A 19,001-nucleotide genomic window follows, 5' to 3' on the forward strand; every position below is an offset into this window, starting at 1 on the left:
TTATGGAGACCAAGTCATTGAGTATATTTAACATGGAGGTTGAGAGGAATAATAAATCAGCCATGATGAAGTGGTGGAGCAGACTCAATTGGCAAATGGCCTAATTCTGCTCCTATGTCTTTTGGTATCATAATATGGATGGGTATTAGAAACGACAGGCAGAAGGCCTGTTTCTGTTTTGTGCGGCTCCATTTGGAAAGGCCATTGATGTTAGGTTTTATAGCAGTGGGGTTATGAGGTGGCAAATCACCTTCTGTAATTATTTTAGCTTATAATGTAAAAGCATTGTACTAGGGAATAACGTTTTCTTTGCATTCATTATTATTACCAACTATTCAAATACTGGGGCATAATGTTAGCACTATTACCGTGTCAGTGACCTGGGTCCAATTCCACCACTATCTAGATAGATAGATACTTTATTCATCCCCAAGGGGAAATTCAACATTTTTTCCAGTGTCCCATACACTTATTGTAGCAAAACTAATTACATACAGTATTTAACTCAGTATAAATCTGTATGGAGTTTGTGCTTTCTCACCATGATTGCATGGGTTTCCACTGGGTGCTCTGGTTTCTTCCCAAAGTCCAAAGACAAATGGATTAGTAGATGAATTGGTTACATGGGCGGTGCAGGCTCATTGGGCTGGAAGCACCTGTTACCATAGATAAAGGAGCTGAATTAGACCATTTGGTCCATCATGTCTACTCCACCATTTCATCATGGCTGACCCATTTCCTTTTTGGCCCCAATCTCTTGCCCTCTCCCTGTATCCCTTCATGCCCTCACTAATCAAAAACCTATCAACGTCTGCTTTAAATATACCCAATGACTTGACCTCCACAGCCGCCTGTGCCAATGAATTCTACAGATTCACCACCCTCTGGCTAAAGAAATTCTTCATCATTTCCGTTTTGTGGACGTTCCTCTATTCTGAGGCTGTGCCCTCTGGTTGTGGATTCCCCCACTATAGGAAACATACTCTCCATATCCACTCTATCTCAGCCTTCCAGTATTGGATGGAGTGTTACCATCTGTATCTCTAAATAAATAAACATGGCATTGGATTCAGATTGTGGCACTGGGTCCATTGAAGATCTCTCACACCAAAGAAGCATCCTCTGCAAGTCTGTTGTACCTGCTCCTCTGAATATTTGATAGATTTCAATGAGATCCCACTGTCATGCTTCTAAACTCCATCAAGTGCAGGCCCAGGACCAGCAAATGCTCCTCATCCTCATTCTGGCCAATCATTCTTTGTGTATTCAATCAGACAATCAGAAGAGGGAGTTGGTCATTGATATCCCATCTGTTACAGAGATAGAAACTTAGAAGAGGTTTGCTGTAAAATCTGTATATGCAATACCATTCGAGATGTCCTGGAGCAGCAGATGATTGGAGTACGGTTCCATCAACTAATGCTGAAGCCGACCAAAGAAAGAATCGACTTCCTGCTGGAGGTACAGCCATACGTGAATACTTACTGCTTCTGAAGTATAAAATCATCTGTCAAAATTAGACTTTTTAAATGAGGAGTAATCAGAGGAGGACATTTAGTGCAATACTCGGCCATTTTAAGTTCCTCCCAACCCCTTTCTCTGACATAAGACATAGGAGCAGAATTAAGCTAAGTCTGCATTCCATCATGGCTGATCTATTATCCTGCTGCTCTATCAACCTCTGACTTAAATATGCACAATAACTTGGTCTCCACAACAGTTTGTGATTGAATTCCACAGATACACCATTCTCTGGATAAAGAAATTCCTCCTCATCTCCGTTCTAAATGGACGTGTCTCAATTCCGAGGCTGTGTCCTCTGGTCCTAGACTCACCATTAGGAAACATTCTCTCCACATCCACTCTATCAAGGCCTTTCAATATTTTATAAGTTTCAATGTGGAAATGTTTTTATGAAACAGGTTTGCTAGCTCCACATCCAACCCTCCTCCTTTTGCAGCCAGGCTTGGAACCATCCATAGCAGAGTTATGCACAAACAATGGCAGAAAGTTGTTCTTGCAATTACAGTCAGCAAAGGTGTTAACATACATAGAACATAGAAATTTACAGCACATTACAGGCCCTTCGGCCCACAATATTGTGCCGACCATGTACTCTAAAAACTGCCTAGAATTTCTCTAGCGCATAGCCCTCTATTGTTGTAAGCTCCATGCGCCTATCTAAGAGGCTCTTAAAATACCCTATTGTGTACAGTTCCACCGGCAGTGCATTCCATGCACCCACCACTCTCTTCTCCCTTCTCCCTCCTGCCATCTGAGAAAAGGCACCGAAGCATTTGGGCTCTCAAGACCAGACTATGTAACAGTTTCTTCCCCCAAGCCATCAGACTCCTCAATACCCAGAGCCTGGACTGACACCTTACTGCCCTATTGTTTATTGTAATGCCTGTACTGTTCTGTGCATTTTATGCAGTCCTGGATAGGTCTGTAGTCTAGTGTAGTAGTTTTTTTTTCTGTGTTGTTTTTTACGTAATTCAGTCTAGTTTTTGTACTGTGTCATGTAACACCATGGTCCTGAAAAATCGTCTCATTTTTACTATGTACTGTACTAGCAGTTATGGTCGAATTGACAATAAAAAGTGACGACTTGACTTGACTCTGTGTGAAAAACTTACTCCTGACATCCCCTCAGTATCTGTTTCCAAGCATCTTAAAACTACACAACCTCATGTTAGCCATTTCAGCTCTGGGAAAAAGCCTCTGGCTACCCACACAATCAGTGCCCTTCATCATCTTATACACCTCTATCAGGTCACCTCTCGTCCTCAGTTGCTCCAAGGAGAAAACACTAAGTACACTCAATCCCTCATAAATTACTGTCTCCAAACCAGGCAACATTCTTGTAAATCTCTGCATTCTTTCTTGTCCACATCCTTCCTGTAACCAGCACAGCACCTTTGAGTGTTATTGACACCACTGCCAAGAGTCTTACCATTTACATTCTGTCTTCAAATTGGACCTACCAAAATGAACCACTTCACACTATTCTAGGTTAAAGTCCATCTGTCACTTCTCAACCCTGCATCCTATCAATGTCCCGCTGTAACCTCTGACAGCCCTCCACACTATCCACAACACCCCCAACTTTTGTGTCATCAGCAAATTTACTAACCCATCCTCCACTTTCTCATCCAGGTCATTTATAAAAATCACGAAGAGAAGGGGTCCCAGAACAGATCCCTGAGGCACACTACTGGTCACCGACCTCCATGCAGAATATGAACCATATACACTCACCCTTTTTCTTCTGTGGGCAAGCCAATTCTGGATCCACAATACAAGGTCTCCTTGGATTCCATGCCTCCTTACTTTCTGAATGAGCCTTGCATGGGGAACCTTATTAAATGCCTTACTGAAATCCATATACGCTACATCCACTACTCTACCTTCATCAATTGTTGCCAATTAACTGGATGCTGAAAACTCTCACTCATTCCTCAGTTATATTTCATTTACTTGTGCACAGCAAGAATAGCCTGGCTCGTCACCCACTCTGTTCTGAAATTTGAACAGAGAAATGACAATTTCATACAGAATTGACAATTGGGCAAACAGTTTATCTTTGAATTCTTTACCTGCAAGATCAGTTGCCATTCAGAATACAGTTATTAAGTCAGTAGAAACTACAAGCTATCAACCAATGACACTTTGAAGTTAGTAAAGTCCCTTAGTTGGTTTGTGTGTTCTTTGAATTTTTCTGTTATATCCTTGTCTTGTCCTTGTATGTCAAATAGCTCCAATCCCCTGCTGTGCAAAGTGAAGCCATGCTCTTTAAAAAACTTTTTAAAAAGATTTATTTTGCCATGGGCTGACTGAAGGCTATCTTTGCCCAGGCATTAATTTAACCTTTGTCTGCCACAACTTACACAGGGGCAAAGAAAAATGTATAACATCTATCGTTTTTCAAAGTACATTTATTATCAAGTATGTATACATCATACAACCTTGATATTCGTCTCCTTACAGGCAGCCACAAAACAAAGACACCCAAAAGAATTCATAGGAAAAGACCATTGAATACCCAAAGTGCAGAGAGAGAAAAAACAAATTGTGCAGTCAATAAAAGTAAACAATAGCATTCAGAACAAACATGAGTCCATAGACATGGAGCTCAGAGCAGGCCAGAGCCTCAACCTCAGTTCAGTGCAGGGCTAAATAAATGTCACGGAGCAGCAAGCAGAACATGCATTACCTTCACCTCTGGTCCTGACACCTTGCCTTTAAAATCCATCTGGCCCGGCATTTATATCGTCCAAACGTCAGTTTGTTCCTCGCACGAAGACCCAAGCCCTGTCCTGTCACATCTTTGAGACTAGACCCTGCTGCCACATTCCAGCCTGTACCCAACCTTTCCAAGTCGGCCTTCCCTACCTACAGGAAAGATGTCAATAAGTTTGAAAGAGTGCAGAGAAAATTAACAAGGACTTTGCCAGGACTTGAGGATCAGACTTATAGGGAAAGATTAGGACTTTTTTCCTTGGAGTGTAGGAGAAAGAGGGGAGATTTGGTAGAGGTGTACAAAATGATGAGGGATATAAATGGGATAAATACAAGCAGGCTTTTTCCATGAAGGTTGAAATAGACAACAAGAAGTCATGGGGTAAGGATGAAAGGTAAAATGTTTAAAGGAACTATGTGGGAAAACTTCGTCACTCAGTACATGTGGATTTGATTTCAACATTTAATAGAATTTTCAATAGGGTTATTGAGGGCTATAGTCTGAGTACATGTAGGTCGATGGGGCTAGGCAGATTAATATTTCAATACAGACTAGATGGGCTGAAGGGCCTTTTCTGTGCTGTAGTGTTAGATGACTCTAATTAATCTCAGACCTAGAAGTTAAGCAGTTGCATCCTGATAAAGGTTTATGTGATTATGAGAAGCATAGATAGAGTAGACAGTGAGTATCTTTTCCCCAGTGTTGAAATGTTTAATACCAGATGGCATGCTTTGAAGGTGAGATACCTGGAATGTGCTGCCTGGTATGATATAGAGGCAAGTGCATTAGAGGCTTTTAAGAGGTGTTTAGATAGGCGCATGGATATAAGGAAGATGGGGGAATATGTAGGAGGGATTATTAGTTTGGGGGGGTGGTGTGGGTTATTAACTTTTTCACTGATTCAGCACAACATTGTGGGACTAAGGACCTGTTCCTGTGCTGTACTTTTCTATCAATATTTTATGAGACCAAATACTGATGAGAATGAAAAAGTTGATTGTGTTAACCAATATTTTCTTTGTAAAATAGATGATTCATGAGAATATAATTAATGTTTTAGACATGTGTACGGTCATTAAACCTGGATCAAGCTTCAGAAGACTCTAAACGAAATGTTGCTGCTTTCTTAAAGTAGGTGTTTTTTCAAGTAGTATAACAAATACTTCTATGTAATTTTTATTGTTCTTTAGCTCACCTCAACAGGCTGAATATATGTTTTGGTCTTTATTTAATTTTTTTTTGTTATTTATTTCCTCATATCTTGCTGTTTAAAGATACCAGGCAGCAAGCAATTCTCAAATGGTTTTGAACTAGTGTAACAAGCAATAATTGCATTTTACAGTGCTGGATTCTTATCAGTTGAAAACTTCGAGTGTGTATTACTCAGATAAGCAGTTCCTGCTCAAGTTCAACTTCTGTTAATTGTCATTCAACCATACACAAGTTTTCCACCAAATAAAAACAACATTTCTCCGGACCAGAACGTAACACAGAAAGTAATATTACAACTAGTAAATTAACAAATAATATGGTGCATTTAGGATTCAGGTCAAAGAGTAAACAGCATAACACTATTGGCAATTAATACATGATGAGTCCTGGGAGGTGACAGGGAGTTCAGTAGTCTTAGAGCTTGGGGGAAGAAGGTGTTTTCCATCCTAACAATCCTTGTCCTAATGCTACGGTACCTCCTGCCTGATATTAGGTTGGACAGATGGAAGGATCACTGACAATGCTAAGGGCCCTGTGTAAGCAGGGCTCTTGAGAAATAAGGAGAGCATTTAGTGCATCACTTGGCCATTTGAAGTTTCTCCCCAACCCCATCTCTCACATAAGATATAGAAGCACATTTAGGCATTTAGCCCATCGAGTCTCCTCCACCATTTCATCATGGCTGATCCATTTTCCTCTCAGCCCCAATCTCCTGACTTCTCCCCGTATCCCTTTATGACCTGACTAATCAAGAATCTATCAAATTTTATCTTAAGTATACCCAATGACTTGTCCTCCACAGGCAGCAAATTCCATAGGTTCACCCCCTCTGATTAAAGGCACATTCCTGGATGATAAACTCCCAACTATAATCTTCTTTCAGCCATGATTCAGTGATGCCTAAAGCATGATACATGCCAATCTCTAACTGCACCACGATTATCTACTTTATTTCATATACTGTGTGCATTCAAGTGCAAACCCTCAGTTTTGCACTCATCACCCTTTTCAATTTTGTCTCCCCCTTACATTGCAACTCGTCCTGTTGCCTGCAGTTTTGCCCTATCAACAGTCTCTCCTTGCGAGCAGCCTCACTACACACTGCTTCTGTAAACCAACTGCCCCATCAAGCACGATCCTACCTCCCCCAGAAGAGATCCCAATCATCTAGAAATCTGAACCCCTGCCCCTTTGCACAGTTCCTCAGCCAGACATTCATCTGCCAAATCATCCTATTCTTACCTACGCTGACGCGTGTCACAGGCAGCCATCCTGAGATTACTACCCTGGAGGACCTGCTTTTCGACCTTATTTTTATTTGCCCTTTCTAAAGAATCCCACTCAGTGATGAGTCGCTGTCCCACTTTGGAAAAACTTCCATTGAAGCGCTGACTTTTTAATCTTGTGTGTGAACCAAAATGAAAAGGTAGCTCTCTTCTCGTGCTCCCATCAGAGACTGGACACAGTCCAAATATCTGGCTTGGGTGGAAGAGAGATCCTTCCAGCAGAGCTCACTATCCTTCGTAGCTCCTTACGGTCAGATGCCTTGTCTCCCTCACTGACATGTGCTACACAACAGCAGTCCCTGACATTGTTCTTCTGCCTGAAATCCCATGCAACATGCCGTTTCCTTGGTTACCCAGTCATAAGAACAGGCCAAATTGACACCTTGTTGAAAGAAGATCAAACCTTGTTCAAAATAAAATATTAGATTAACTTTTGAACATGGAACGCTACAACATAGTACAGGCCTTTCACCCCATAACTTTGTGCCAAACCATTTTAACCTATTTTAAGATCAATCTGACCCTTCCCTCCTACACAGCCCTCCATTTTTCTATCACCCATGTACCTATCTAAGAGTTTCTCAAATGCCCCTAATGTATCTGTCTCTACTGCCACTTTTGGCAATACTGTCCATATACTGACCGATATCCATGTAAAAAAAATACTTACTGCAGATATCTCCCTTATAATTTCCCCCAATCACCTTAAAATTATATTGAAAACATTCAAAGTGAAATGAGTTATATGTGTCAAATCGAATCAAAAGCTGTAGGCATAAGAGTCTGCTTCTGGCGCCATCATGTCAAGTTCACAAATTACTAACCTTAACCATGTATTTTGAAATGGTACACTCTCCTCTCCAATCAGATTCTCCTCCAGCCCTTTACCTTTTTCATCTATTACCTCGCAGCTTCTTACTTCATCCCCCTCCTCCGCTCACCTGGCTTCAGTTATCAGCTGCCAGTTTTTCCTCCTCCTCGTCCCACCTGCTTATCTCCCCGCTTCCTTTCAGTCCTTTTGAAGGGTCTCGGGCAGAAACGTCGACTGTTTACTCCCCTCCACAGACACTGTTTCTGTTGAGTTCCTCCGGCATGTAGTGTGTGTTGCTTTGAATTTCCAGTATCTGCAGAATCTCATGTGTTTTTGTTTTTTTTTGTTATTTCTGCAGCGTATCCTGTGAAAATCTATTTTGCCTGGTAGCCTAGGAAGTTGGGTTAAGGTCATGCTGTGTGTAGGTTAAACTGTACCTTGCTCAACTGGGTTTTCATGCTAGAAATGGCAGTGTCTTGTCTGCCATTCTCCAAATTTCTTAATTCAAATAGAAACAACTTTGGGAGAAATTAAATAACATTGTGTAAGTCTGTAAGCATCTTGGCAACCTGGCTACACTGGTTGTTAGAGTGGTTAGTGAGGCATATGGCATGCTTGTGTTTTTTAGTCAAGGAATTGAGTTCAAAAGTCAGGAAGTTATGCTACAGCTTTGTAAAACTGTAGTTAGGCTGTACTGGGAGTATTGCATACAGTTCTGGCCTCACCGTTAGAGGAAGGATGTCAAGGCTTTGGAGATGCTGCCTGGATTAGAGGGCATGTGCTATCATGAGATGCTGGACAAACTTAGGTTGGGGGAGGCTGAGGGGAGCTCTGATAAAAGTTTATAAGATTATGAGAGGCATTGATAGAATAGCCAAACAGTATATTTTTCCCAGGGTTGAAATGTCTAATACCAGAGAGCATGCATTGCAGGGTGGGGGGGTAATTTCAAAGGGGATGTGAGGAGTACGGTTTTCACACAGAGAGCAGTGGGTGCCTGGAATGCACTCCCTGGGTTGGTGGTAGAGACAAGATACAATAGAGACTTTTAAGAGACATTTTGATAGACACGTGAATGTGAGGAAAATGGAAGGGAATGGGCATTGTGCAGGTAGAAGGGATTAGTTTAGTTGGCCATTCATTTGGCACAGCATTGTGGGCCGAAGGGCCTGTTTCTGTGCTGTACTGTTCTATGTTCTATTTCTCTACAGGAATCTGTGCCAAAGTTTGGATGAGCCCCAGTTTGTTTTCATGATTACTTCACATGACTTGTGCATTAAATTGCTGATGGATGAAGAACGAAAACAGATAGTTGATCAAATAAAAAAGCGATCTTCTCGTGTTAAGTTCTCTGCTAAACCTTTGACCGTTTTCTATGATATACCAGGTGAGTTTGCTCAGAATCTGTACTAAACTTCAGGTGCACTTTGACTGTAAAAACCTATTGTTAAGCCTATTTTAAAATTCCAGAAGATAAACATTTCACTACCCAGATGCTGGAAATCCAGAGCCACACACACAAAATACTGGAGGAACTCTGCAAGTCAGGCAAAATCTATGGAAATAAATAAACTGTCAGTATCTTGGCTGAGATCCTTCATCAGGACTGAAAAGGAAGAGGGATGAGCCAGCAGGTTTACCTGTAGATGATGGGTGTAATATGAATGTAAGGAAGGACAAGCCAATGATTGGGAATAAATGCAGTTAGAGCGAAGAGTTAATCGTTCAAAAGGGTGAAGAATGCAGGACTGAAGGTGCTGTATTTAAATGTGTAGCATCCAGGATAAGGTGGACGAACTCGTGGCGCAATTAGAGGTTGGTATGACATTGTGGGCATCACTGAGTCATGGCTGATGTTGGGAGTTTAACAGCAAAGGATATACTTTGTAATGTAAGGGCAGGCAGGAAGGCATTGGTGGTGGTGAGGTTCTGTTGGTAAGAGATGGAATTACATCTTTAGAAAGAGGTGACATAAGGTCAGAGAATGTTGAATCTTTGTGGGTGGAGTTAAGAAACTGCAAGGGTAAAGCAACCATTATGGGAATCATAAATAGGCCTTCAAATGGTAGCCAAGATGTGGGATTGAGATTGCAAAGGGTGCTGGAAAGGGCACGTAATAAGGATAATGTCATTGTATTTTCCCAGTATTCTGTTTTCAGGACCTCCTCCCTTTTTCTACCTATGTCATTGGTACCAATATGTACCACGACCTCTGGCTGCTCACCCTCCCTTTTCAGGATACTGTGGGTACGTTCAGAAACATTGTGGACCCTGGCACTTGGGAGGCAAACTAACATCCGGGTTTCCTTTTTGCATTCACAGAATTGCCTATCTGTCCCTCTAACTATAAGAGTCCCCTATTACTACTGCCATCCTCTTCAGTTCCCTACCCTTCTGAGCCACAGGGCCAGACTCAGTGCAAGAAGCATGGCTGCTGTTACATCCCCCAGGTAGGTCATCCACCTCCAACAGTACTGAAATTGGAGTACTTATTGCTCAGGAGACAGTCACAGGGGTGCTCTCCACTATCTGATGTTTCCCCTCCCTCTATGACAGTCACCCATTTATCTGTCTCCTGTAGCTTTGGAGTGACTACCTCCCTACAGCTCCTGTCTGTCACCTCCTCACTCTCCCTAACAAGCCAAAGGTCATCGAACTGCAGCTCCAGTTCCAAACTTGGTCTCTAAGAAGCTGCATCTCGAAGCACGTAGTACAGATATGGCCATCGGGGAGGTTGGTAATCTCCAGGAAATCCCACATCTGACACCCAGATAGAACACTGGCCCTGCAGACATACCCCTATTCCTTCAATAGTTAAGTAAGAAAAAGAAATAAGAAACTTACCTACCTAGCTGGCCTCTGCCTGTTCTCTCCAAAGCCTTACCACTCTAACTTAGACCATTCCAATGTTGGCCACTCCACTAGATAATACCTCTCTTGTATGGAAACTGAGTTTTTCGAGCTCTGCTCCAGACTTGCACAGGAATGCTTCTACTGTGTCTGTGATGCTGTCCATCAAAGGTGATGATGACTGGTGCTTTCTTGCGGCAGTGCTTCTTGTAGATATGCTCAGCAGTGGGGAGGGCTTTACCTGTGATGGACTGAGCTGAGTTCTCCAATTTTGTAGTCCTTTCAGTTTCTTTGATATTGATATTTCCAGACCAGTCGGGATACATTTTGTGTGTAGTTCAACACTTCCAGCATCTGCAGAAGCTCTTGTATGTATGATTTTCTTCTAGTTAAAATAGTTTTCAAGACCAGAATGAAAACTGTGAACTCGTGGTTCAGGTGAGTTGACTTTTACATACGATTGTATTTTCAAGCATCACCCAGTGTCAGTATTGGTCAGTTGGAACACCAGCTCATCTTAACAGTTGACCCAGGGAGGATTCGACAGATTTTGATTGAACTACATGGGATGACATCAGATCGGCAATTCTGGACGGTTTCCAATAAGGTAGATAACTGCACTTTTCAATATGGTGCTGGATTATTGAAAGTAATCTTCAAGTTTTGATCGGAATGTTTTTGTTTCAGTGGGAAGTGCCAACGGTTTATGGTGGAGTTATTCTTGGAATTAAGGATAATCTGACCAGGGATTTGGTATACATACTGATGGCTAAAGGTCAACATTGCATTATGATCAAGGTGAGCTTTCAACTGTATAGTTTGTAAAAACAAAAATATAACATCATATGTAGTGATTTAGGGGCAGCAGGTGAGCATGGCGGTTAGTGTAATTTTTAACAGTGCCAGCGATTAGAAGATTAGGGTTTACTGTTTACCTGTGCTGTAGACTTCATATGCATTCTGAAGTATATTTTATTAACTTGTGTTAGTATTTTGTTTTATGTGGTGTGTGCGATACGTGATGTGTGGGTGCACCGTTGTCCAGAGGAACATTGTTTCATTTGGTTACATATATGTACAATCAGATGGCGATAAACTTGAACTTGAATTCCTGCTGCTGCCTGTACAGGTGGTCCCAGGGTTATGTACGAGTTCCGTTCCTGAGTCCGTCTTTAAGTCGGATTTGTAGGTAAGTCGGAACAAGTACATTTGGTATTATTTAGCATCAGTTCGTCAAACGTTTGTCTTAGTATATAGTATATATTTTACCTTTCTATGCATATGAAACACTTAAACGTATGTATTCCAATAATTAAACCACTGCATTGCTTAGTAATAATTGTAGCTTTCATCGGGGCAGGGCCTTTCACATGCTCCATTATTCTCACTTTATCCGTTATCCTTTAAAATTGTTCCGATTGTTGACTGATGTAGCCTAACGCTTTTCCAATGACCAATGGCATTTCACCCCTTTCCAACATCTTTATTATTTCCACTTTATTTTCAATCACGATCACTTCCCGTCAATGGAACAGAAACACTGCGGATTCAGATCACGCAGCAACCCACCGATTTAACCCAGGCCTTATCGCAGGACAATTCACAATGACCAATTAACCTACCAACTAGTACGTCTTTGGATTGTGGGAGGAAACTGGAGCACTCGGAGAAGACCCACGAGGTCACAGGGAGGAATGTACATCTCCTTACAGAGACCACTGGAATTGAACTCCATACTCCGCCTGAGCTGAAATATCAAAGCACTAACTGCCTCGCTGCCATGGCACCCATTTTCTAGTTATTTCACAATCACTATGAAAGACTTCAAATTTATTCTAACGCAGAGGTTCCCGAGCGAACTGACCCCTTGCTTAATGGCATTGTTCCGTGGCATAGAAGATTGGGAATTCCTGCTGTAACTGCTTAGGATTTTACAACATATTTAGGAGAAACATAGAAAATAGGTGCAGGAGTAGGCCCTTCAGCCCTTCGAGCCTACACCGCCATTCAGTACACTCATGGCTGATCATCCAACTCAGAACCCTGTACCTGCTTTCTCTCCATACCCCCGATCCCTTTAGCCACAAGGGCCATATCTAACTTCCCCTTAAATATAGCCAATGAACCGGCCTCAACGTTTCCTGTGGCAGAGAATTCCACAGATTCACGACTCTCTGTGTGAAGTTTTTCCTCATCTCGGTCCTAAAAGGCTTCCCCTTTATCCTTAAACTGTGACCCCTCATTCTGGACTTCCCCAACATCGGAAACAATCTTCTTGCATCTAGCCTGTCCAATCCCTTTAGAATTTTATACATTTCAATAAGATCCCCCCCTCAATCTTCTAAATTCCAGTGAGTATAAGCCTAATTGATCCATTCTTTCTTCATATGAAAATCCTGCCATCCCAGGAATCAATCTGGTGAACCTTCTCTGTACTCCCTCTATGGCAAGAATGTCTTTCCTCAGATTAGGGGACCAAAACTGCACACAATATTCTAGGTGCGGTCTCACCAGGGCCTTGTACAACTGCAACCTCCCTGCTCCTGTACTCAAATTCTTTTGCTATGAATGCCGACATACCATTTGCCTTTTTCACCGCCTGCTGTACCTGCATGCCCACCTTCAAAGACTGATGTACAATGACACCCAGGTCTCGTTGCATCTCCCTTTTCCTAATTGGCCACCGTTCAGATAATAATCTGTTTTCCTGTTCTTGCAACCAAAGTGGATAACCTCACATTTATCCACATTAACTTGCATCTGCCATGATTTTGCCCACTCGCCTAACCTATCCAAGTCACCCTGCATCCTCTTAGCATCCTCCTCACAGTTAACACCGCCGCCCAGCTTCGTGTTATTCGCAAACTTGGAGATGCTGCATTTAATTCCCTCGTCTAAATCATTAATATGTATTGTAAACAACTGGAGTCCCAGCACTGAGCCTTGCGGTACCCCACTAGTCACTGCCTGCCATTCTGAAAAGGTCCCGTTTACTCCCACTCTTTGCTTCCTGTCTGCCAACTAATTCTCTGTCCACATCAATACCATGCCCCCAATACCATGTGCTTTAAGTTTGCACACTAATCTCCTGTGTGGGACCTTGTCAAAAGCCTTTTGAAAATCTAAATATACCACATCCACTGGCTCTCCCCTATCCACTCTACTAGTTACATCTTCAAAAAATTCTATAAGATTCGTCAGACATGATTTTCCTTTCACAAATCCATGCTGACTTTGTCCAATGATTTCACCTCTTTCCAAATGTGCTGTAATCACATCTTTGATAACCGACTCTAGCATTTTCCCCACCACCGATGTCAGACTAACTGGTCTATAATTCCCCGGTTTCTCTCTCCCTCTTTTTTTAAAAAGTGGGGTTACATTAGCCACCCTCCAATCCTCAGGAACTAATCCAGAATCTAAGGAGTTTTGAAAAATTATCACTAATGCATCCACTATTTCTTGGGCTACTTCCTTAAGCACTCTGGGATGCAGACCATCTGGCCCTGGGGATTTGTCTGCCTTTAATCCCTTCAATTTACCTAACACCGCTTTCCTACTAACATGCATTTCCCTCAGTTCCTCCATCTCACTAGACCCTCGGTCCCTTACTATTTCCGGAAGATTATTTATGTCCTCCTTAGTGAAGACAGACCCAAAGTAGTTATTCAATTGGTCTGCCATATCTTTATTCCCTATGATCAATTCACCTGCTTCTGACTGAAAAGGACCTATATTTGTCTTGACCAATCTCTTTTCACGTATCTATAAAAGCTTTTACAGTCAGTTTTTATGTTCCATGCCAGCTTTCTCTCATAATCTTTTTTCCCTTTCCTAATTAAGCCCTTTGTCCTCCTCTGCTGGTCTCTGAATTTCTCCCAGTCCTCAGGTGTTGTAGATCATCCATGCAATCTTTAAATGCTTTTTTTTTGCTAATTTATATGTTTCTTCTTTGGACTTGATACTATCCCTAATTTCCCTTGTCAGCCACGGGTGCACTACCTTTCCTGGTTTATTCTTTTGCCAAACTGGGATGAACCATTGTTGTAGTTCATCCATGCGATCTTTAAATGCTTGCCATTGCATATCCACCGTCAACCCTTTAAGTATCATTTGCCAGTCTATCTTAGCTAATTCACATCTCATACCTTCAAAGTTACCCTTCTTTAAGTTCAGAACCTTTGTTTCGGAATTAACTATGTCACTCTCCATCTTAATGAAGAATTCCACCATATTATGGTCACTCTTACCCAAGGGGCCTCGCACGACAAGATTGCTAACTAATTCTTCCTCATTGCTCAATGCCCAATCTAGAATGGCCTAGAAATGAAGCAGGGAATTGTCTTTCCATTTAAGTAGCAATAAAGCCCAAAAGCAGGCCCTTCTAGGCCATGCCTGCCCTACCAGGTGAAGTCAGCTCCAGCAGCCTAGTTCATATGAGATGTACAGGGAGATCCAATGGGCAGGAAGGCAGTACGGCACACTTTGTGGAGAGCGAAGGGCATGAGAAGGCACAGAAGTCATGGTCATCCGCTGCAGTCAAGGGTGACCCCTGGTTGAGAGAGTGCAACAACTTTTCCACTTTTAAAAACTGTCCCGCGCGCAGGTTTCTTGTCATCATCAAACATGGCGGACAATCACAATTCAGCAGATGTTTAGCATGTGAGATGAAACCAGACCACTAGGAGAAACCCATGTGGCCACAGGAGGATATGTAAAATCCATCCTGAAGATCAGGATGAAGCTGGAATCCCTGGAACTGTGAAGCAGCATACTAACTGCACTGCTGAGCCATATTCCTTTCATTCTGTCAGTAGCTCTAGAGATTGTATCACAGGTCGTCCCCGAGTTACGAACGCCCGACTTACAGAGAACTTGTACTTAACGAACCGAGGAAGGGGACTGCCATCTGCCATTTTATGTCAGAACAGGACACCGTCCACCATTTTAAGTTGTTGCCCTTGACACTGTGTTGAGTGTTTAACTCTGTATTTGGCTTAAATTTTTCTTAGTAAGATTCACCCTGACCCCCCCCCCCCCCCCCCATTCTGGTCAGCTGGTGGTGCAGTGAAATCAGCGCCGGGCTTGAGTTCGATCCAGTGACAGACCGCTCCTGTGCCGGGTTGATGTCGATACGGTGACTCCCGTACCATCCGTGCCAGGTTGATGTCGAGCTCGAAACTCGACCTTGTTAAAAAAAAACACTGCCACTTCCAGTTTAAATTCCCACGTGGAATATTGTGGAGAATCAAATACCCAAACCCAGCACAGCCCCCACTTGTCCCATTTGGCCTGCCTCAGTGCGGTGGTCCTTAGGACCCAGCGGACCTCGGGACCTGCCGCCCGCAGTGTTTCTGTTCCATTGATGGGAAGCAATCACAATTGAAAATGAAGTGGAAATAATAAAGCAATCGGAAAGAGGTGAAACGCCATCAGTCATTGGAAAAGCGTTAGGCTACAGTCGGTCAATGATCAGAACAATTTTAATGGATAAAGTGAGAATAATGGAGCATGTGAAAGGTCCTGCCCCGATGAAAGCTACAATTAGTACTCAGCAACGCAGTGGTTTAATTATTGGAATACATACGTTTCTTAAGTGTTTTAGATGCATAGAAAGGTAAAATATATACTATATACTAAGACAAACATTTGACTAACTGATGCTAAATAATACCGGATGTACTTGTACCGACTTATATACAAATCTGACTTAAAGACGGACTCAGGAATGGAACTCGTGTGTAACCCAGGGACTGCCCGTATTGATACTCAGTACTAGCTTCCCTGCCCCTTGGGCAGGAAAGTTCACTTTGGAAATTGATTGCAATTCTAAGAACCAGACTTTGTGCTAGGCTGTGGAAAAGATCCTTAAAAACTCATTGTGCAGCCATTCAGAGTAGTGTCCCTCTCTTCACTTCCACACACTTCTGAAACCTGGTTTCTCTCAGATCCCCATCAACTCCCTTTAATTCATTTTGCCGCTAACATGCAGAGAGTGAAGACATAATGACGAACTCTTGTGTTCTTACAGTGAAATGCGTCGTTTGCCTCAAATCAAATCAGAGAGGATTGCGCTACTGACAGCCCGCAAGCATCGCCATGCTTCTGGCGTAGATGGCATCCAGAATTCACTGACCCATACATCTTTGAACCATGGGTGGACACCAGATCACACAGAGGAAACCCTTGCAACCACGGGGGGAGCGTACAAACTCCTTACAGAAAGTAGTGGGAATAGAATCCCGATCAGCAGTCACTGGTGCTGTAAAGCATTTGTGCTAACTGCCCCGCTATTGTGCCCACTCACCCCCACCCCACTGTAAAGAAGCAACTTACAGTGGCCAATTAACCTACCAGCTCAAGGGAAGAAGCTCATACTATCGCAGAGCAAAGGTACAAATTCCACACAGACTCAGCCCTTATAAGAACTGAACCTGGCTCTCTGGAGTTCAAGCAGTGTTAATCATCATGCCAGACACCAATCCTAAAATTGCACTATTGAAGATAATGAACTACAGGTTGAGCATCACTTTCCAGAAATGCTGGGGACCGGAAGTGTTTCCGATTTCCGATTTTGGAATATTTTCATCTTTATAATGAGCTACCTTGGGAACAGGACCCCCGTTTACATTGCACATAGTGCTCCTCTCCTATTAGATTCTTTCTTCTCCAGCCCTTTTCTTCTCCTACCCACCTGGCTTCACCTATCACCTTCCAGCTAGCCTCTTTCCCCACTCCCCACATTTTTATTCTGTCATCTTCCCCTTTCCATCTCAGTCCTGAAGAAAAGTCTCGGCCCAAAATGGTGATAGTTTAAAGGTTCAAAGGTACAATTTAATGTCAGAGAAATGTATACAATATACACCCTGAAATGCTTTTCTTTCACAAACATCCATGAAAACAGAGGAGTGCCCCAAAGAATGAACGACAGTTAAATGTCAGAACCCCGAAGTCCCCCCACCTTCCCCTTCCCGCACGTAAGCGGCAGCAAGCAACAATCCCTCACCCCCCACCAGCAAAAAAAAGCATCGGCACCGCCACCAAGTGCTCAAACATGAGAAAAGCAACAGCAAAGACACAGACTTGCAGTTACCCCAAAGACTACGCATTTCATCCAGTATTCAACGTACCATAGGTTCTCTCTCTCCCTAATAAGGGAGGAAGAAGTCTCCATTTTCCCAGCAAGCAGGGGAGACATAACAAACAACTCAATGGCTTCCGATATTAAAAGTCTGTTACGTCACTTTTTTCGAGCTTTGTGCCTGAAGATCACAAAGATCCCAGGTCTTCAGGCACATAGTCACAGACAACCAGACTCCCCCGACGACACACGAGTCTCCTGCTGTGACACCGACCCTCGATCTGCCTGTCTCCAGAGCACCAAGAACCCAGGCTTCCAAATCCAAGCCGGACTCTTTGGCTGAGCCTTTGGCATGTCGAACAACAGCGGTCAGTTATGAAACCCCAAGAGTGGGTCCCATTCCCACAAGAAACCGTAGTCAGCATGTAACTCCAGGTCAGGGTTTTCCAAAGAACCCTGGAAGGGAAAAATAGAGATATTAAAGATGGAAATAGAGCTGTTTCCATAGGTGCAAGCAAAGGAGTCGCCGATAGGTGCCATTAACCCTCCTAAGCTTCACTTAAATTTTCCATAGATCCTACCTGACCTGCTGAGTTCCTCCAACACTTTGTGCGTGTTTTTTTATCCACTGAGATTGGGTGAGACTAGAACTAGAAGCGGTAGATATGGATTTGATTTCACCGTTTAAGAGAAGTTGAAGAGGTACAGAAGGGTATGGTCCAGGTACAGGTCATGGGTCTAGCCAGAATAGCATGTTGGCATGGACAAGGTGGGCCCAAAGACCTGATTATATGCTGTAGTGTTCTATCACTGTGAATAATGATCGTTTCCTGGACATCTTCAAGGAGCAAAGCCTCTAAAAAATGACATCCGCCATGGACCCGGGACATGCCCTCTTCTCACTGCTACCCTCAGGAAGGAGGCACAGACACCCGAAGAGACACACTCAACGATTAGGAATAGCTTCTTCTTCCCCTCTCCCATCTGATTTCTAAATGGTCTTTGAACCCATGAACACTTTTTTATTTCTATTTTTCGCACTAATTATTAAGTATGAAATATATATACTTACTGTAATTCACAGGTTTTTTCTCCCTCTGTTGCTATGTAATGCATTGTACTGCTGCCACAAAGTTAACAAATTTTGCAACGTATGCCGGTGATATTAAACTTGTTTCTGATTCTGAGATTAGTACATTTAAGCAATGTAGCACTTGTGTACAAATGATAACAGTATATTTAGGGGAGTGTGATGAGTGAATATTGACTAACTTAAATCTGCTGTGATTACTTTCTTCACATCCTCCAGCCATAATAACTCAAAGACTTTAACTCAATTTTTCTTTTCTTTCTAAATCTTTTTATTAATATTAGTAATATGGACAGAATACAGATGATATATTGATAAAGAAATTACCAACATACACATTCCATTACATATGAAAAAAAACCATACATAATAGTTACAATATAAATGAGTTTACCAAGACATAAGCCATAAGATATATGTATGGACATAGT

The 19,001-nt window shown here is 42.5% G+C and overlaps 1 protein-coding gene across 3 annotated transcripts in view; it reads left to right on the forward strand.

Moving 5' to 3' along the window:
• The window catches only part of ints8 (integrator complex subunit 8), a 102,281-nt gene that overhangs the window by 40,796 nt on the left and 42,484 nt on the right, over positions 1-19,001 (forward strand). For all 3 annotated transcript variants that reach the window (XM_059985085.1, XM_059985104.1, XM_059985094.1), the window contains 5 exons: positions 1,320-1,461; positions 5,301-5,371; positions 8,761-8,936; positions 10,873-11,006; positions 11,087-11,197. In XM_059985085.1, coding sequence (XP_059841068.1) covers positions 1,320-1,461; positions 5,301-5,371; positions 8,761-8,936; positions 10,873-11,006; positions 11,087-11,197 — 634 coding nt within the window. The remainder of the gene's footprint in view (positions 1-1,319; positions 1,462-5,300; positions 5,372-8,760; positions 8,937-10,872; positions 11,007-11,086; positions 11,198-19,001) is intronic.

This window comes from Hypanus sabinus, chromosome 1 (assembly GCF_030144855.1).
Source record: "Hypanus sabinus isolate sHypSab1 chromosome 1, sHypSab1.hap1, whole genome shotgun sequence".
Classification (NCBI taxonomy): Eukaryota; Metazoa; Chordata; class Chondrichthyes; order Myliobatiformes; family Dasyatidae; genus Hypanus; species Hypanus sabinus.